This window comes from Pelodiscus sinensis, chromosome 15 (assembly GCF_052426305.1).
Source record: "Pelodiscus sinensis isolate ZL-2025 chromosome 15, ASM5242630v1, whole genome shotgun sequence".
Lineage (NCBI taxonomy): Eukaryota > Metazoa > Chordata > Testudines > Trionychidae > Pelodiscus > Pelodiscus sinensis.
Genome location: NC_143066.1, coordinates 26,262,242 through 26,283,683, shown reverse-complemented (window position 1 = coordinate 26,283,683; position 21,442 = coordinate 26,262,242). Strand labels below are relative to the sequence as shown.

At 38.5% G+C, this 21,442-nt stretch overlaps 1 protein-coding gene across 5 annotated transcripts in view; it reads right to left on the bottom strand.

Moving 5' to 3' along the window:
- The window catches only part of TRRAP (transformation/transcription domain associated protein), a 178,844-nt gene that overhangs the window by 108,960 nt on the left and 48,442 nt on the right, over positions 1 to 21,442 (bottom strand). For 3 of the 5 annotated variants that reach the window (XM_075899522.2, XM_075899523.2, XM_089782324.1), the window contains 14 exons: positions 20,407 to 20,606; positions 19,337 to 19,554; positions 19,025 to 19,222; positions 18,094 to 18,354; positions 15,566 to 15,727; positions 13,897 to 13,993; positions 12,605 to 12,726; positions 8,293 to 8,463; positions 6,968 to 7,036; positions 2,548 to 2,601; positions 2,400 to 2,420; positions 1,220 to 1,339; positions 805 to 924; positions 345 to 509 (listed from right to left, as the gene is read on the bottom strand). In XM_075899522.2, coding sequence (XP_075755637.1) covers positions 345 to 509; positions 805 to 924; positions 1,220 to 1,339; positions 2,400 to 2,420; positions 2,548 to 2,601; positions 6,968 to 7,036; positions 8,293 to 8,463; positions 12,605 to 12,726; positions 13,897 to 13,993; positions 15,566 to 15,727; positions 18,094 to 18,354; positions 19,025 to 19,222; positions 19,337 to 19,554; positions 20,407 to 20,606 — 1,978 coding nt within the window. The remainder of the gene's footprint in view (positions 1 to 344; positions 510 to 804; positions 925 to 1,219; positions 1,340 to 2,399; positions 2,421 to 2,547; positions 2,602 to 6,967; positions 7,037 to 8,292; positions 8,464 to 12,604; positions 12,727 to 13,896; positions 13,994 to 15,565; positions 15,728 to 18,093; positions 18,355 to 19,024; positions 19,223 to 19,336; positions 19,555 to 20,406; positions 20,607 to 21,442) is intronic. The other 2 variants (XM_075899524.2, XM_075899525.2) reach the window with 1 other exon arrangement.

The window sequence follows — 21,442 nt, the reverse complement described above, 5'->3', positions numbered from 1 at the left end:
TAGCACTCTTGATATACGGGGACATGTTTCAGACTGATTTAGGGCTAACCATGGTTTTACAAAAACTGTCCATAGAAATGTTCCCATTAATTCATTTTCCTTTTGCTTTTAGCTCTAATGAAATATATTTGTAAAAACGTTTAACCTTTCTTTTCAGCACTGGCAGCATTGTGGTAGTAAATGAGAAGCCAAAGAGTCAAACAGACTATTTTCCTTAAACCAAGTAAAATGGCAGGTGAAAGAGAAATTAGCTTTTTTTAAAAACTATTTTACAAATCTTCCAATACATGTGTGACATTACTCAATGTACCTATAATAATTTAAACAGATTTGATCCAAAATACCTTGATTGCCTGAAACTGAAGATCAAGACGCATTGTGCTGGTGCTTGGTGATCCGGGCCTAACAGCAGTTTGGGTACCACCAGGTAACAGTAAAGTGATAAATCGATTTGGATTAGCTGCCAGGACATCTCGTAAAGGCTTCGCATCTTTGTGTTTTAAAAAGCTCTGGAGAAAGGCAACCAACCGTAAAAGGAATTAATTTTGAAGAAAACATACTGAAGGTTGTATCAGTGTACATTTGTGTTCATTAGCTTTAGCTTTACCTCTAGGACTTAATGATTCATTTTAATTTTGCGCATGAATTTAATACTCATAAAAAGGTGCCAAATTAACTATCCTCAAGACTGAAGTCCAGTGTTCTGTCTCACAGAGGAAATACTACATAGGCAGAGTAATGGTAAAAAGGTAGATCAGTAACTTCTAATTTATCAAAATTGGAATATTATTTTGCAGAGATTACCATGAACATTCTGCTCCACTGTGGATCATTTAAAGTCGCTTCCATCATAAACAGCTCAACAGTCTGGGATGGATGACGTGTCAGAAACTTTATCAGTGGTTCTCTGAATGGACTGCCAGCCTGAAACATTCATAATGTTAATATAAATTATTTCCCTTCATTCAATTTATCAATTCCTTTCATATTATTTGGCAAATTATCTGGTAAATTGAATTTGTTAGCAATCATAGCCGCCTAAAGGTCTTAAAACAATCAAGTATTATCAGTCTTAAAAGATGAAATAATTTGTTACAAAATACATTTTTATACTAAATCCGACACAGGTGGCTGGAACAACTAAAAAAAACCCGCTTAAAATGGCAGTATTATAAAAGCAATAAAGGAAGCAATTAGCAAAATTAAATTCCCCTTTTACCTCTATCAACATAGCCCGTTCTGTTTTCATCACAACCTCCAGCAAAGGTTTAACCAGTGTCTGAGGAGCTGCTGGGATCAGATGAAACAGGTTTATGATTGCTGAACAAATCTTCATTTCCTACAGATAAAAAATAAAACATTATGAAAACAAACTAGCACTTCCTAACTAAATGTATAAATATATTACCACCTATCTTACCAGGACTACATTTCTCTGCCTATATATTAGCACAGCTGGCAAACAAAGGCAAGGAGTTAACATATAAGCTGCAACTACTTACCCAATTCATGGAAGGAATCTGTCCTGGGGAAATATATACATGTTTTTCCCATTTTGGTAACATGTTTTAGTAGGCATATTAATTTATTTGTGTTTCTTAGTGATATTTTAAAAATAAAACTATACTGTGTATAATGGGAATGGTGATGAGGGAAGATATGAGGACCCATTGTTGGACTATACTGAGAGGTTCACAATTCAAAAACCCAAACTAGCAGCTCAAAACCATTTCCCATATGCATCCCACAACAACAGAATAAGAATGAAGGAAAAGAACCCTCCCATCACTGTTCAATGCATGTTGCTTATGGCTGTCTATTTTAAAAATCAGCTTTGCTCTCCCATCAGATATTTATTCTTCTAAATGTATAAGCGAATTTAAATGTGTTTTATATTTTTCTAGGGCAATTAACTATTTTCTTTTTAGAATGGGAGTTTTATTTAATGAATAGTATGCAAGAGGGAAAAATCCATTTCAACATACACTATGCATCATATTTGTAAGGGGATGTTATTGATGTTTTCTAAATTGAATTTATATACAAACCAATAAAGCCCTGATCCTGTAATCTGATCTGCACAAGCAGGTCCTTTGGGCCACCCACACAAATCAGACTACTGGGATGGGGCTTAAATTTATAAAATCAATTGAAATATTAGAGCCTTTGGGAAGCCCTTAAGAGTTCTGTCCAAGCTTCCTAACACAAAACATGCTGAACATCCTTCACAGCAATGTTACTAAAACAACTCTGCCACAGACAAACATAAGACAATTCACAGCACTGCACTCAAAGGCACAATGCACTCTGCCCATTACATAACAATACAGCTAACATATCACACCAAAAACCAAACACAACAACAAAGAACCTCCTGGTGCCTCCACTGAATTTCTCACCTCTACCCCTTCCACGGCAGGCTGAACCAAAACAAAAATTACAGCATGAAAAAAAAAAAAAAAGAAAGAAACACAAAAATGTAAAAAAGGTATATGCTATTCTTCAGATTGCAGTCAGAAACTGACTTTAATAGGGTTATGTTCTCACCTCAAACTGACAGAATGGAGACAACGAACATCTCCCGCACTCTGAAATGCTCTCCTGAGAATGGGGAGGAAAAGCATCTTTTTTTCTATTTGTACATTGTTTACATATAATTTCCCGTACACTTGTGCACAATAAAAATATCAGGGATGAACAAGACAGTGGAAACAATATTCAGGTATCTTCAGAGACAAGTATCGCCCACGCAGACAACAAAGACCTTCAATGCTTGAAATATCAAACTACACGAGTCCTTTTAATGGACTTCACCCCTCCCCCAAAAACAAAAATTTCAAATTGTCACTTAAGCAGCATTTTTGATGAAGGGGGGGAAATTACTGCAACCTGCTTGATCAAAAGCTATTTATATATTTCATATACAGTAAGGAAAGACTAGTTTTATATAATGAAGCTCTTAAGCATCAGATTCATTATTTAAAATTTCATTTGCAATTGGAGTGCAATTTTTTTTTTTTTTTTACAAGCAAGTCATACATAAGCAGAATAGTGATAGAAATGTAGCCGTGTTAGTCTGGGGTAGTTGAAGCAAAATGCAGGACAATGTAGCACTTTAAAGACTAACAAGATGGTTTATTAGATGATGAGCTTTCGTGGGCCAGACCCACTTCCTCAGATCAAAAGCTTTTGATCTGAGGAAGTGGGTCTGGCCCACGAAAGCTCATCATCTAATAAACCATCTTGTTAGTCTTTAAAGTGCTACATTGTCCTGCATTTTGCATACACAAGCAGGGTTATCTTAGGTTTTAGGTGGCAAGGATGAAGGATAAAAAAAGCTGAATCATTCTGGCTCCCTTACTTTATACCCGAGGTTTACCTGGACAGTACTTCTTACATCATTTTAACTGAGATTTTTAGCCTTTTTAGTTAGTTTACAACCATGATTTGTTTTCCTTGAAAAATGTCTCTCTTACAGCCTTTTGCAGTAAAATATTTTACTAGGAAGCAAAACCATTAATGTCTTGTCAGCTAATCAGAGCATTCAGAATTCTGAAAGCCACATGACAATACAGGTTAACAAGATAACAAGATAACAAGAGTTATCAAAACTAGCTCTGAGTCCTATTCACCGCCTCACACCAATTTATAGATGAGAAAAGTATAAAATACCACAAGATCATTTTTTTTTTTTAAGAAATAGTGCCTCAAACCACTCTTGTAGCCTCTCACCTATCAAGCAGATGTGTTTTTCCCCCCTCAGCCTGCAAATCTCCACTGAAGTTATGATTCCTCTTAAAACTAGCATTCACACAAGGCACTTCAAGAATCACTCCACAATAAACAAAAATTTGCTTTTAATGTGGACTAGTAATATTTTGGAGCCTACTAACCCCAAGAAAAAAAACAAGTATTAATGCCAACTACAATTAATTCTCTTGAATAATCTCATCCCAGTTTTTCTCTCTCAGGAGATGAAGTTACAAACACATCTCATATATGGACGAATAAATAACATCTGCTATGTAAACTATGTGAAGATCAGTATCAGATTGCATTTGCTTCAATTGAATAATAGTTATAGTATTAAGGACTCTTGAGATGAACATCTAATAAAAAAGTAAAATTTAAGACTGAATTATCTTTTTTTTAAATCAAGTGCCTTGTAAGAAAAACACTATTTGAAAATGTTCAACATGTGTCAAACATTCACCTTTTTTGTTTGAAGGGGGAGGGAGGGTCATATTTGAAAAAACATAAAAAATACATAGACACAAAATATCGTGACAGAAAAACATTAAAAGCAAAAGAATGTACAGCTGAGTGAAATATGTGTACAGGCAGTCCCCGGGTTACGTACAAGATAGGGACTGTAGGTTTGTTCTTAAGAACATAAGAACATAAGAACGGCCGTACTGGGTCAGACCAAAGGTCCATCTAGCCCAGTATCCTATCTACCGACAGTGGCCAGCACCAGGTGCCCCAGAGAGGGTGGACCGAAGACAATGATCAAGTGATTTGTCTCCTGCCATCCCTCTCCAGCCTCTGACAAACAGAGGCCAAGGACACCATTTTATCCCCTGGCTAATAGCCTTTTATGGACCTAACCTCCATGAATTTATCCAGCTTCTCTTTAAACTCTATTATAGTCCTAGCCTTCACAGCCTCCTCTGGCAAGGAGTTCCACAGGTTGACAACACGCTGTGTGAAGAAGAACTTCCTTTTATTAGTTTTAAACCTGCTACCCATTAATTCCATTTGGTGTCCTCTAGTTCTTCTATTATGGGAACTAATAAATAACTTTTCTTTATCAGCCCTCTCCACACCACTCAGGATTTTATAGACCTCTATCATATCCCCCCTCAGTCTCCTCTTTTCTAAACTGAAAAGTCCCAGTCTCTTTATCTGTTGATCAGTTTCAACAGCGGCTGAATCTGGACGCCAGTTCTGACTTACATACAGATTCAACTTAAGAACCCCAGGCATCCCCAAGTCAGCTGCTGCTGAAACTGATCAGCGGCTGATTCCAGGAAGCCGGGAGCAGAGCAACTCTGCCTCGGGCTTACTGTAGTCAGCCGCTGGTCAGTTTCAGCAGCGGCTGACTTGGGGACGCCTGGGGCAGAGCAGCTGGGGTGCTCCTGGGTTGCTCCAGTAGCGCCGCTCCTCGGCGCTACTGGACCAACCCAGCAGCACCCAAGCTGCTCTGCCCCAGGCGTCCTGATTCAGCCGCTGCTGAAACTGACCAGCAGCAGCTGAATCAGGACGCCTGGGGCAGAGCAGCTGGGGTGCTGCCGGGTTGGTCCAGTAGCGCCGAGGAGCAGTGCTGCAGGACCAACACAGCAGCGCCCCAGCTGCTCTACCCCAGGTGTCGTGGGCAGAAAAGCCTGGTCTGCTGGGGGGAAGGGGACACTAGCTGCGTGTCGCCCCCCCCCCCCCCCCCCCCCCCCCCAGAAGACCAGGGAGACGCGGAGCAAAGCCTCGGAGGCCGCCCGCTGCGGGCGTCCTCCGCGGCTTTGCTCCGCATCTCCCTGGTCTGAGCAGCAGACTAAGGAGAAGGGGAGCAGCTTTTCTCGCCCCGGAGAACACGGGCGGCGGGACCACGGCTCATCTGGGCGTCCCGCCGCTCCCGTCCTCTGGGGCGAGAAAAGCCCCGTTCATAACTGCGGATCCGACATAAGTCGGATCTGCGTAACTCGAGGACTGCCTGTAATACATATCTAGACAAAGAACTATTACAATGGTGCCCCACTGTGGACTGTAAGATGACTACTATAAAGACTCATAAAACTGTATCTATAATCATCATGTTCAGGAAAAAAATGGATCCCAATAGAAGTATATAGAAAGCCACTGGAATCAATATTAGTATTTTGTCAAACATGCAAAGTAACCTACTCTTAAGTCTTAATGCAAACAGGAAGTTAACTGAATTTCATTACAAAATATCTAACATCACTTTAGAAGTGCTGACCAATTTAGATTAGATTTTTTTTTGATGGGACAGGAAAAAGCAGTTAAAAAATATATAATCTATTAATTTCTTGGAACAAAAACAGCAAGCCCAATTTAGTTCTTATTTGAAACAAGACAAAACAGATTCCTTCCTAGTCTGAAAGCTTTGACAGTAGTAAAAATCTTTACCCTTAACAAAAATTACCGGTAATATAACTGTAGACATAATACAAACTATAACACTGAATGCGATAATTATTCCTACTAGTATTATAAAACACACTTTGACTTTAAATTATTCAATTTCCAATTTACGAGAAAACTAAATTCCCACATTTCCACAAACTATCACTTCCCACAAAAAAAAACCACACCCACACTGACCTTAAACAAAAATGTTAAGATGTAGCTCAAAAATCATATTTAAGATGGAAGGAGGGAGGATATGTTGTATATGGTATAAATTTGCTGACAAAATAGGACATGAACATCCAGCATATTAATTAAACTAAACTATAAAACCAAAAGGTGAATTATTAAAAAGATGAACTATTGAGAAATTATGTCATTGATCAAGTAATCTTGTCCATATAGACAGTAGACAGATCTCCTTGATGTCAATGGGGGTCTGTCCACACAGGCCTCATTGTGGGATTGAAGCCTAGGAAATGGCGCACAGTTGGATGAAATTCATCCCACTGTACAGGATCTCACCAAAGATCCAGCACACCATTTCAACTTCAGAGTGAAAAGTTGAGACACTTGTACATGCACTATCTTTACTAGGTAAATTTCAGTCACTATAAACACAAATTTTAAATGCAAGCCAAAAGCTTCCTGTGCTAAGTTCTATCACAAACATTTGAAAAAAGTAATTTTATGCAGCCTTGTAATAAAAACCTCTGTGGATAGCCAGCTATGGTAACATTTACGGTTCAATGACTTCTATATTTGCTCAAGTTTATATTGTTTACTTCTACTTCTCCCTCCCCCATAAAAGGAACTATTAACTTACATTTCCATCACTTCTCTGTCCTCCTTTGTGTGTAATTACTACCACTTCCATCCATTTGCGCAGGTGTTGCTGTGGGGAAATCCAACATTAGTATGATTATTCTAATTTTACAGTTCCAGTTATGAAAGCCATAGCAAGATTTAATATGAGATAAACCTGTTGATTTTTGAGGGAACTAACTAACTAACTAGAGGTAGTGATTTCAGATCCCTTGATTGGAGATGTTAACTTGCCGTTTGTGACTCAATGGTTTGCAACCTACAGGTTTGGTAAGACATTCAACTGCTTCTGAACTGCTCAGGTACCTTCAAAGGCCAAGAGAGCTTTTAAACGTGTATTTGATTGGCTTTTTTTATTATTTTATTACAGTTATTCCTCGCTTTTGTCATTTCCAGACTACAATACTAATACATCCTACTTGGGTCTATATCTAAAGCCTAACAAGGAACTTTAGCTAGCGAAATATACAGCTGTTCTCCTTTCTTAGAGATTCCTTCCACATGGAGTGGATTACACAGGGACAGCAAAAATCTAATGGCTGCCAATTCATTCCTTATGTTGTACTGCAGCAGCTCATGTGATACCTCATGAAGTCACGAGGATGTTAAGGTCCTCAACTTTGGAACCACTTCAGCCAGAGCCCAAATCCACTGACTTCCAGGCATACCACTAGGTGCATTTTCTTCAATTTTCAGAAAAAGGCTCAGATATGAAAGTGTGCATGTGGGCTGACAGGGAGAGTATTTATTAAGTCTGATAAGCAAATGGGAATGGATGCTCATATTTGGTCAATGATTTGCCCATGATTTAATATACAAATCAATAACCAAGTAGAACCAGTTATCTCCTGAGTATTAAGAGCTCCTGACAGAAGGATAGACACACATTTTTTAGCAATACAAATACAAAAGATAAGGCACGACCATCATTTTAACATTAAAAAAAAGATGCCAGCCTATTCAGGAAGAGTTAAAAGCAAAATGCACGTTTCCAAGACAACATTTACCATAACATTCTGGCAACTGCTTGTTTAGAGAGAAATCTGTCCAAAGATATTTCAGTGTAATTAAGTCAGACTTCATTAAAAGAAAAAGTTTATTTTTGTTGTTTTTTTCCACTTAAACTAAGCTGCTTTAGAAATGATGATTTTCATCAAATTCTAATCATGCAACTATTTCAAAATACAAGTCAATATAAAGGAATTGTAAAGCATGGAAATCTTTCGTACAAATCTATTCATTAAATCACTATTAAACTTGTTTTTTTAATATTCAGTTTTATGGATGTCTGTTGAAAGAAGAGTTCTTAAAAAGGATTGGGCTTACCATCATCTGATCACAGAACTTGTCATTAAAAGAGTTTGGAAAAAGTCTAGTGACAGAAGTCAGACGGTTCACAACATTCAGCGTCAAGCTTCGATAATCTCCCAACATCATGAGCAAAGGTCTCATGTGTGTGTGAATTTGATCTACTTCTATTGTAGCTCCTTCCAAGAACTGCAAGGAAGTAAAGCACAGAATCACAACAGAAATAAAATAAATTCAGTTTCCTCTGTACAAACACTTTCACCAAGTAACTGCAGCACTAATTTTATATTTTTTGAAATTCACAAAAAAATGCTTTTGGTGGCAGAAAGATGGAGACTTTTGAAGAACATGTTCAAACCAGATACATTGTTCAGCTTACAGAATGTGCTGCAAACAAAGAGATTCAGTTAACAGGATTTTATTCCTATAATACTATTGTTAACCGTGGAGTTATAAAATTTTGACTAGTGAAGTATATAATCATTTAATTTCCTCTCTCATTTAACTGGCAGTTTTAAAAATACAACAGAAAAAGATCTTAACTGAGAAGTTAAAAAACACACTCTAAGCTCTATGTTACAAGCATAACCACATGCTTGAGACTGTACAGGCTGAACCTCTCTAGCCCAGCATTCTCTGATCCGGCAACATCTGTGGTCCAGCATAATTTTAGTTAGCCCAATGTCAATTTATCATGGACATGATTTTATTCTCACCGTGCCATCATATTTGTTTACAGTCACCAGTACTGGCTCTCAATGTTCTGTGCTGTTATTTAGCTCTAATTTACCCCAAAATGTCTTCTAAAAGCCCAGTAAGCAGTGGAAGTGTTGGTAGTACTGCTAGGAAATATTCACCTCCCATGGTTTGGCAAATTCTCTGGTTCTGCACCCATCAGGCCCAGTGTTCCCTTTAAGCTACCTGGCAGCACAGCTTCACAGGTGATTAATCAGCCCCGCCCAGTCAGTGCACTGAGCCTATTACTAGGCAGGGCAGATTAATCACCTGTGAAGCTGTGCTTTCACACAACTTAGAACACTGGTCAGGATCCAAGGGTGCCAGACAAGAGAGGTTCAACCTGAATTAACGAACACCATTCATTATTGTACACACACCAGGTTTTTTTCCCCCACAACATACCAAGCACAGTGTGTATTTCCATCTACCCATGTTGCCTAATTACATTTCAAAGGAGTATTATAGGAAAATTTGACCAATAATCACAGCTAAGGCCTTAGCAAGTGACAAGAGTGACAAAGAAATGATACACAGAGAGGCACCCACAGTACCCTCTAGAATATCCTACTGCAAACGGAACTTCAAGGATAGAAACTCATTCAAATCAGATCCACAAGCACAATTTGTAGGTTTTGCCTGTATTAAAAAACAAAACAGTAGCTACAACAGTTTACAGGCGTACAGCTATGTGCTATCTTATGCCACGGGCAAAATTGCAAGGTTTTATCATTATTACTAAAATAAGGACTGTGAAGAAGCTATATTTAGAGCCAGTCTTATCAGCTAGTGGTTACAAACTAAGGGGAAAAACAACTAAAGAGAGTTGGCAGTTTTTCAAAGGGACATTATTAAGGGCCCAAAAGCAAGCTATTCCGCTGCATAGGAAAGAGAGAAAATATGGCAAAAGGCCACGTTGGCTTAACCAGGAGATCTTGCATGATCTAAAAATAAAAAAGGAGTCGTATACAAAGTAGAAACTAGGACAAATTACAAAGGATGAATATAAGCAAACAATACAGGTATGCAGGGGCAAGGTTAGAAAGGCAAAGGCACAAAATAAGCTCAAACTAGCTATAGGAATAAAGGGAAACAAGAAGAGTTTCTATAAATATATTAGAAGCAAGAGGAAGACTAAGGACAGGGTAGGCCCACTGCTCAGTGAGGAAGGAGAAACAGTAACAAGAAACTTGGAAATGGCAGAGGTGGTTAATGACTTCTTTGTTTCCGTCTTCACCAAGAAGTCTAACGATGAAGGAATACCTAACATAGTGAATGCTAGTGGGAAGGAGGTAGGTTTAGAAGATAAAATAATAAAAGAACAAGTTAAAAATGACTTAGAAAAGTTAGATGTCTGCAAGTCACCAAGGCCTGATGAAATGCATCCCAGAGAGTACGCTTATTAAGTCTGCAGATGATATCAAGCTGTGAGGGGTTGCAACTGCTTTGGAGGATAGGGTCATAATTCAAAATGATCTGGACAAACTGGAGAAATGGTCTGAGGTAAATAGGATGAAATTTAACAAGGACAAATGCAAAGTGCTTCACTTAGGAAGGAACAATCAGTCTCACTCATACAGAATATAGGGTTGCCAGGTGTCCAGTTTTTGCTAAGACTGTCCAATATTTGGGTCCCCTGTCTGGTTTAAAAAACAAACAAAAAAAACACCACACAAACAAACAAACAAACAAACAAACAAACAAACCCACACCACAGAAAATACCAGACATGTTAAATGTCCAGTATTTCCTGTTTCTCTCGGCTGGAAGCCTGGCGGGGACAATTTTCCCCTGTAGCATATGGAGGGGAAGTGAGGAGCGCGAGGCCATTTAAAGGGGCAGCGCCTTTTTTTTTTTTGGCTTAACTTTGGTATTCCCCCCCCCCTCCACACACACACACACACACGCACCTCCACCCCCTCTTTTTTTCCCCCCCACTTCATGACTTTTGTCTCCTCCCCCCCCTTTTTTTCCTTCTTCAACAGAATTTTTTCCCAGTGGTTTTTTTTTGGGGGGGGGGGGGGGGAGCGCGGAGGAAGAGGTGTTCAATATTTTTTGTTAAACCATCCATCAACCCTAATACAGAATGGGGAGCAACTGTCTAGGAAGGAGTACTACAGAAAGGGATCTAGGGGTCAGAGAGGACCACAAGCGAAATAGGAGTTAATAGTGTGACGCTGTTGCAAAAAAAGTAAACATGATTCTGAGATGCATTAACCGAAGTGTTGTGAACAAGACACGAGGAATCATTCTTCTGCTCTACTCGGCGCTGATTAGGGCTCAATTGAAGTATTGTGTCCAGTTCTGGGCACCACATTTCAAGAAAGATGTGAAGGAAATTGGAGAAGGTCCACAGAAGAGGAGAAAGAATGATTAAAGGTCTAGAGAACATGACCTATGAAGGAAGATTGAAGGAATTGGGTTTGTTTCGTTTGGAAAGGAGAAGACTGGGGGGACATGATAGCGGTTTTTAGGTACCTAAAAGGGTGTCATAAGGAGGAGGGAGAAAAATTGTTCTCCTTAGCCTCTGAGGATAGGACAAGAAGCAATGGGCTTAAACTACAGCAAGGGAGGTTTAAGTTGGACATTAGGAAAAACTTTCTGTCAGGGTGGTTAAACACTGGAATAAGTTGCCTAGGGAGGCTCTGGAGATATTTAAGAGCAGGTTAGATAGATGTCTATCAGGAATGGTCTAGATGGTACTGGGTCCTGCCATGAGGGCAGGGGACTGGATTCGATGATCTCTCAAGGTCCCTTCCAGTTCTAGTGTTCTATGATTCTATGAAATTCAGTTACCGGTACATTTGTTGGGCCAAATTCTCTAATGCGATCCAAAGGTCATTTTGCATTGCCCCAGTAGTGCAAAGGAGCTGGAATCTAGTTAGCTAGTAGGGATTTCCTTTGGTGCAACTAAACCCCCCTACTAACATGAAGGCAGCTCCCGCATCTGCTACCCCTACTCTCCTGCTACTGGAGAAGAGAAAAGTGTCTTCAGAACAAGTCAGGAGATTCTCTGCCACTGGCAAAAGTTTTTAATCCCCTTAGCTCCTCTAATTCTTGCTAAGGCCAACCCTTACAATCAGGGACCCATAACCATGTTGGTCATCACTACAGAAAGGCTGTCACAGGAAGGAATCCGATCCATAGTATTCATATGACCTACAAATCACTGACATTATTAGTGTGAATATGTACCTTGTGTAACATGCTATGAATGCCTGCTTCTTCATTATATCTTTTATTAATTAAAGTTGTGTTGGAGCTATATCTGCAAATGGCAAGCAGAAAGCTAATATTCTGGATTGGGAACAGGTAGACACATCCATAAAACTTTAAAATAACAAAGCTGAATATATTTAGTCCAAAAGAAAAATGTGTTTCCTGGCTAAAAGCCACCCGAGGAAATTTGTATGGGTAAGATCAAATCTTGCCCGCCACATTTCATAGAAACAATGAAAGCAACTTAATTACACTAGCGCCACTCTAACGCAAACATAGCAGCTATTAATCCCAGTAGATATACTGCCTCCTCATTACACTGCTTGGGAAAGGCATACAGACCCACACAAAGCAGCATTGTTTTAATATCACTAACCTTTCTCATACATGCCTCTCCTGCCTCCTGCAGTTCATTATTCGTTGAGTTAAGTGCCTTGAAAAGTGCAGCAATAATTTTCTCTCTAGACTGAGGCAGGTAATTGCAGGCAGCTAATGCATCTGCAAAAATCAAAATATTTTTGTGTTCCTTGTTAATACAAAAATACAAAATTGAAATACAAGAAGAGAAAGGACCTTTTAAAATTTTCATTAGATTTATATAACTGACAACTAGAGCTTTAACATTTTTGCCACAAGCAACCGACATCACAAGAATAAAAAAAAAAAAAATACTGGGATCAGTATTAATAGCATTTTAAATTTATCTGAGTACTATTCAAGAAAGTCATTTCAAAAATATTTAATTTTAATCCTTAAGAAGTAAAAATCATTACTGTAAATACCTGAACTAAGGAATACTATCACTGGAAAAAACTGTCAACCAGCTTTGCTCTCTAATACATGCAATCACACTGTCTACCACAATGATCTCTGATCTTTATACACCCCAAATCATTTTTTGAATTTAAGGGCAACTTAGAAGCTATCTTGCCCTTTCCCTGAGGCCTCACCCTTTCTCCCACCCTACTCACTCCATCCCCCCTTCTCTCCATCATTCACTCTCCTCCATCCTCACTTTCACTGAGCTGGGGCAGGGATTTGGGAAGGGATGTAGGCTCTGGACTGGCACCAAGGGGTTTGCAGTGTGGGAGGAAGCTCCAGGAAGACCTTGGGGCAGAGGACTAGGGTGCAGGAGGAGATAAGAGGTGCAAGCTCTGAGCTGGGGCAGAATGTTGGGGTATAGGAGGGAGCTCTGAGCTGGGGACAAGGTGTTGGGGTATGGGAGGGAGAATGGGGTCTTGGCTCTAAAAGAGGCCTGGGTTTTGAAATGGACAGTCCAGTATTTGAGCTTTCTGTTCGGGAAACAAATTGAGAAAATAACATAGATGTCCGGTATTTTCTAAATAAGATGCAATATAGATTGTGATGTAATGTCAAGCGTGGTGCAGGCACCATCTACATAGCTCCCAATGGCCACAGTTCTCTTTTGCCAGCCAAGGGAAGCTGCAGGACTGGTGTTTGCAGGCAGGAGCAGCTCACAGAAAACTGGCCTCTTCCAGAAGCAGCATGGTGCTGGAACAGGCAGGTAGCCTGCCTCAGCAGCAGTCCCACTGCACCACTGGAGAGTGCAATCAAACTAGAGAGTCTCCAGGATCAACCAGTCGATCATAATCAACCGGCTGGTGACCACTGGTATACCACAAACTATATTTACATTCTTTAACTTACTTAAGGCTGCAATTCGAAGAGGTACAAGTGATGGAAGACTTTTGTAACAGGGTAATTTCATTAAGGCAGCATCTTCAGCCTCACATAAATTCAACAGCTGAAAGTTAAAACAAAAAAAAGTTAGCCTACTGATTACTGTGAAGTCATTTTTCCAGTAGCGTGCTCAGCACAGCAATAATCCTCCTGCCACAGGAGACTACCTCTGTCAATAGACAATGTTCCATTCCCTGGATCGAGTCTGACATTCAAGGTCAGGAGGATGTAGAAATACTGCTAAATTTGTCTATAGGTCCTGGTTATGGAGGCAGAAAATCACAATGACCTGAAGCAACCTCTAGAGCCAAAGTAGGCTAATGGTGTTGGAAAAATCCTTTGAGCCCAAAAAACAAAAAAAAATCCATGATGGGGATGCAAGTGAGTTTTTGCAGACCCAAGAAGGGGGTTAAACTCAGGAAGCAGAAGTAAATGTTGATGCAGGTACTTTGCCCTCAAGTACAGTAGAATCTAAGGAGGTGACAGAACATTAGATCTGTGATACCTAGGGTTGCCAGGTGTCTGGTTTTGAAATGGACAGTCCAGTATTTGAGCTTTCTGTTCGGGAAACAAATTGAGAAAATAACATAGATGTCCGGTATTTTCTAAATAAGATGTAATATAGATTGTGATGTAATGTCAAGCGTGTCCAATATTTTTGTTGAAACCATCTGGCAACCCTACTGATACCTCATACGTAGGGGACAAAAAGGGTGCCACTTACTATACTTGGCTTCTTAACTTCTTCTCTTCCCTACAGAGACACTCTGCATGCTCTTCCCTATCATAAAGAGAAAATATGGGCCGCATCTGTCTAGATGCGTCACCAGCTTGCCTCTCTATTATGCAAGTTCTATTTGATGTTGAGGACCTTACACAAGCAAAAATTTTGTTGGGGCACTGCAGAGTAAAGAATGGAACACTGGGCAGCTAGATAATTATATTTAAACTAAAGTAAAGTACTAGGACACTGAGAAAGTCCCCAGTTTTCTGCTCTCAGTTTCAACAGAACGTTCAGTTATCTGTGTCTTTAAACTTGCAGATTTATTTCAATGGAACCCGCTTTTAAAAAAATATCCAACTACACTCTAAGCAAATTATCTGGAGGTTTCTAAATTAGAATACGGTACTCAAGGCTGATCTATATACAATTTTATAACCAATTCAGTTAAAGGAGTTATTAATATAAACCAAGCCAATAAAATACTTGACAAATTAATATAACTGAATCGATGCTGGGGGGGTACATCAATTCTGTTAATTAATATAAACAATGTATGTAACCAAGGCCTGACAGTTAAAGATTGATACTGAAAATTCACATTACACACCTACCTCACTGACTTTTAAAAACACTCAGCTCTTTCAAAGCTATTCATTTAATTTGTAGATGAACACAGCCAGCCTTTCATAAGTTCACATTTCAAAGGTTATTATTCTCACTGAGAACCAGAAAGTTTATTTTTTTAAATGAATGCTGAAATTCAGCAGAAAATACTGATATCCAGAAATAACAGGGTGAGCCTCAACATACACCAAGCACAGAAATGCTGCGTGTTTATGCCCCTTGTATCTACTTATGTTGTCAGTGCTAAATACCAGTTTGAAATATTCGAATGTACAAAAAGGGAAGTACCTCTGTGTAGAAAACCTTGTGTTCCACAACATTTAGATCCATTGTAAACAGTCGGGGCTGCAGTGTTGTACAAAATGTGTTCCCTTCCATGAGCCCAATCTGGGCATTTGCAGGCTGATGTCTAAGTAAGTGCTTTTTGGGGGGAACCATGTCTTGGAGAACCTACAAAATATCATTTAGAATAGCATCTTGATTACAGGGCATACAAGCTTACATAAATGCCTATTAGCTTAGCCATAATGAGATGGATAGAAACATGAGCAATCTCACAATACCTATTTAGAAATCACTGGACTGAAAAGAATTTCTTTGAGCCAATGTCATTCATGATAGTTTGCTTAACAAGCCATTACACATTTTTAACTAAATATTTTCTTATTTTTATGGAATTAATAGCTTTTTGTCACTATTATTCAGTCAGAAAGAGTCATGATAACTGTTATATGCTTCGTATGAAAAGGCAAAGATCTATAAAAACTGTAAACATTAAAAGGCACCACTAGACGAATAACTGTCAAGATAGTAAAGGCTATAAATATATCTATATTCTTTTAAATCATTACAACTCTAAAGATATTAAAAATGTTGTCTGAAGTCAACAGAACATTCAGAGATTTTAGGATAAACGTGTTAAGTCGTACAATTAGAATAATGTTAGATCCTAAAGAGTCAGAAAGTATGAAAATACTTATGTAATGGGGGATTATTTCATCAACTTCTTATTCTCACTTATCTACCCCATATCCACCTGTAACAGTCTGAATAATTGCCACTGTTAAGTGCCGTCTGTTATATGTCTAATTTAAAATAGAGAGGTCTTTTGTTGTAGGAGATCCTATGCAGACCCTTTTTATTATCTTTTAAGTGGAGGAAAAATAGGCAATCTCCTGCATGCAAACTTTGGAGAATTTAACATTGAGGCAGTGGGCACAGGCACAGCAAAGTCTATATGGACCATGTATTGAGGGTAATGTGAGATTCAATCTTCAACTTGTACCAGAAGGCTGGCATGGAACAAGGTCTACTCACAATGTGAGGAACTAAAATTAACCAAAGTAACATAATATTACACCGATTCTGCCCTAACAGCTAAACATTATTTATATAAATCTAAGTAACAATCCAACTCTGAAATGTGCATAGACCAGTGAAACCTAATAAAGCTAGGTTGGCTTATGTAATGGGCTATACAAACCTCACTGTACAACAAGGGGTTAAGGAGCCGCTCTGGACTCAGCCAGTTCTACCCTGACATACAGTAATTCCTCATTTAACACTATAGATGCATTTCTGAAAATGTTCGTGCTAAGCGAAAACGTGCTATGTGGGGTCAATTTTCCCATTAAAAATATTTTTCAGATGGCAGTGACAAAGTCAATTTTTTGTTAGTGCTGGGTCCTCAACGACAACATTAGATATCTAGCAACATAAGATAACTAGCAACACAAGTTGCCACGGTTTGTTAAAACACAAAGATAAATGTGAGCGAACGAAGGAGCGCTGTGACCACACATATTCATCTGCTCATGCACACCACCACTGTTTTCACCCACTTATACCACCATGCAAAGTAGTCCACCACTTGATTATTTTCGTGTTATTTCAGGGACAGTTGTGTTATTCGAAAAACGTTCCCTAAAAAAAAATCGTGCTATTGCAAAAACGTGTTAAGCAGGCACATGTTAAACAAGTAATTACTGTACTAGCAAAGTCTGGAGAAGTTAAAAGAGTAGTGGAACAGCTCACATGTAGGCAGACCAGGGAAGAAAACTGACCTTCAACCCTCAGCTCTTGAGGAAAGAGCAACTGACAGCAAAAATTTCCCCAACAGCCGCTGCTGAAGAACCCTCTCTGAGGGAAGAGACTGCCTGATCCTGGTGTCCCCCCCGTTTACTAACTCACTTTAGTTGGGTTAATTCTCCTTACTTTTTGTTTACTCTGAAAGGGGAGAGACTTTGAAGTGACCTCTCAGGAAGAGGAAGGCCACCACAGAGGTTGGGCAGCCAGCAGCAGCAAAACCCAGTAGAGAGAGAGAGTTGCTACGTCAAGCCCCACCAAAGTGCAAGCGGAAAGCTTACCCAGCTTGGTTGCCCTCTACCACATATTAGCATTAAAGGCTTTTAAAACGCACTACAATATTCTGTTTAATGATGAAGTTTTAAACTGTAAACTAGACCATGAAACACTGTGCAAACCTGCTATCTTCTTCCTATAGAGAGTGGCATCCCCCTTCCTTGCATATGATAGGTCAACGGGCAAATTGAACGAAAATAGCCTCAGAAGTAGGCTTCAGAGAAAGTTAGCTCAGCTACTCACTGCACCAGTAGAATATTAGTATAAGGAAAACTACTATCATGGACTGCTACTGTAAAAGTCATATGAAAAAAAAAAATCGAGAATTAACAGTACTTTAGAGCTTGCTTCAATAGCATGTGAAAACCCTTTCAAAAAGCATTTTCAAAAACAAAAGCCTTAAGCTATTTTAAAATACTGTGGGATCTCAGTTAATCCCCTTGTGATATCCTCACCTCTTTATGTGGCTCCATAATCACAGTAACACTTTTCCCAGTGACCTGTGCAAGCACTTGCAGTGAATGCATGGCTTGCTTTCTTACAGTGGAGTTTGGAGAGGTTACTTCTCGAACCAAGTCATGTGTCACGTGATGGAAAGACTTTTCCTGTGCTGCTAGGATTTCTTCTGTTTTTTCTTCATCTTTTAAAGGAGTGGCACATCTAATCAGAAGCTGCTCTAATGTGGTCTTTGCCATAGCAACTGCTCCATTGGAAACCTAAGAAATCACAGGTTTTTTTTAGTGTTGCTGTTATCCAGATTAGCAACCTTTACAAACATATGTTCAGTTATGATTGGCTGTTTTGCAAGAAATGTAATGTTAAACACACCTTTTTAACCTTTTCCCCCTTTCATCCAAAGGCAGCAAAGTAGAATGCAATCTCAAATGAAATTCTAAAGTGAGAACACCCTAATAGCTTGGCCAGTGAGCAATTTAGGTTTCAGAAAAGGTCAAGAACTCTATTCTCTAAGCATCTTCTACTAAACAAGAACTATATTAAAGCTGATCGGTAGCAAGATATTCATTTTAGCAAGAAGTAGAGTTTAAAATGAAGAATAATATTTGTCCACTCAAATCTCAGCATAAATTACCGTTACTTTGTTGATTAAATGTCTAAAGGCCAAATTTAACCTCGAAGTGAGCAAGTGCAATTCTAATAACTACACTGAAGTTGCACCCCTCGCCCCCCAAAAGTCCACAGCTAAATTTAACCCAATATGCTTGAGATCTTCACTAGGTTCAAATAAAAAGACGAACACATTCAACAACTGTTACAGGTATACTAAATAGTGAAGTAATAACTCAGATTAGCAAGAGTTTATATATTTAAAATGGGAAATTGTGGAATTTCATAAACACTCTTTGAAATCATCCATACATTAAATACCTCTCCTGTGAGGTCCATCATGACAAACAGCAATGCCTTGAGGAAAGTCTGTTGGTTCTGGAGGACCCAAATTAAAGGCAGTCGTTCCATGAGGAATTTAATTGACACCACACCTCCTAGTTTAGCATACCAAGCTTGTTCATAACAGCAAGCACATAAACGCTCCACAATGTATGAAAACAAAGGAAGCTGACAAGCCTAAAATAAAAAAAATCCCTATTCATTATTTAATTCAATCAATGCATCACATTTCCAGTTTTAAAGAGTTCAAGAGTACTATTAAAACAGGCTAAAACTAAACAATTATATTACCCTTTCTTTTGAACCCAGAATAATGCTTGCAACATCGAATATCACAGCAAGAGCCACTTCCCCTATCTTGCAGAGCTCCTTCTCCTCATAGGCCATACAGATGGCTATAGCGTCAATTAGCACCAAAGGATCCATTCCTTTAGATCCATTCTCTTCACTATGAAACATGGCTGTGCTGGGCTGGCTTCCAACCTGATAACACTGCAGCAAAAAAGGGCCTACAATTTATAAAGGGGGGGGGGGGGGCGGGAGAGAACAGAAAGGTTACTTCAGCATTAACAGTCTTTAAACTTAGATCTTGCTATCTTCTCTGATCAACCCATTACAAAACTAGTGGAAATTATGATTATTTACATGTAAATGGATTATAATTTTTTCAGTTTTTAAATGAAAACTTATTTGAAATGTTTTATTGTCTTTAACTTGGTTACCATATACTATAAAATATAATAGTCTTAATTATAATTTAAATACTTTGAAGAGATATATGCTTAGAGCATCTTCCCCCGCCCCTCCAATCATTTGAACTATGTAAAAAAAGATACAAACCAAGGTTTAAGTGACATTTTATATGTGGAAGATACTGCAGTACTCTTCACTATTTATTCAATTTCTTTTTTGGACTTCAAAAATTGAGAAAGACCAAAAAGGAAATGCACCCAAATACCAGCGTGGGGGGAGGGAAGGGGAAAAAGTGGAAAGCCTATCACAAAAATTTTCATTCAAGTTTACAAGTGCATTCTACATAGGTTTATATAAGTCTTCAAAAGTGTTCTGCTCCATTATAAACTATGCACATTTCACTGTGATAGATTTTTATATATTTTAAAAATATCATTAGGTTATAACTCTGCATGGCTTACAAAACAATTTTTTTAATGAAAAATAGAAGAGAAAGTATAACCATATTCACATAGGTATCGTAACAATAATATAACTAAAACAGGCTTATATGCACCAAACTTCCATTTTATGATCATTTTTAAAAGCAAACCATATATTGCAAATGATTACATCTTCCTCTCCAGTCTGCTGAAAGTTCATGACATTTCTATTCTGCATGTACTCACCACATTGCTGAGCTACTGCCACCATTGTGTAATGGCGAATTAGGCTGGCTACAAAAGGCAGAGCACTAGGTCGCAGATCTTTGATGACTGCTGACATGAATGCTCCGGTCAATGCTTGTTCAAATGTTTTACGGGCAGGAGTATCCTGTGCTTTGTACCGATGTGAAATAATTACACTTGGTATGGACTTCTCAGTAAAGCTGAAAAGACAAAAATAAATCTATATTATAATCCTAAACTACCATGCCAACAGTTCCACCATTACCATCAAGGACTTAATTTACAATTTGTTCCTTACTTCTAACCCCCACCCCTTCATTTTGATAAAGCTAGATCAGTTCATTTAATCCATTTTAATTTTGGCAACCAGTGGCAACATGATGGATGGCTCAATTTCATCATGAACATTCAAAGCCAGTGGTTCAGAAGAGGCCACACACATTACAAATAATATGTATACAGGCATAACAGTGGAATTCAATTACAGAATGGCATTTTTGATATTTTCACACTTCTATTAAGTATGACGACATTTGATTTTGATCTTTAAGGTTTGAAATGTTATGTATCTATTAATTCACTGCCCAATAAAACCTATTTGCTGAAAAGTCCAAATAGACTTTTAGAAAAAAAAAGTTACTTATGTCAAATCTAGAAAAATATGACACCATTATAAAAAGAATCATGCTTTTTAGCTATATTATTTGCACTGAGGGAATCAAAGTAACATATATACATCATGTGCATAAATGTGAAAAATAACCAAAATGCAATGTTGTTATTCTGAGCCATTGGTTAAAGCAGTAGAAAAATAACTGCTTAATTTAACCCCAGTTCAAGCAAATACTTTGTCTTTCCAAGATCAACTTTATTAAAAAGTTTCATACTTCCATGGAACACTCCTGACTATCTAACTGCACTGCTTTTCCTACTCGAGCTTTTGTACAAAACACCTAATATCTGTCTATGCAATTTCAAAATACCAAAAAAAGTTTTAAGCAGCTCATAATCCAAAGGATTCCATTAGTCTGCTAAA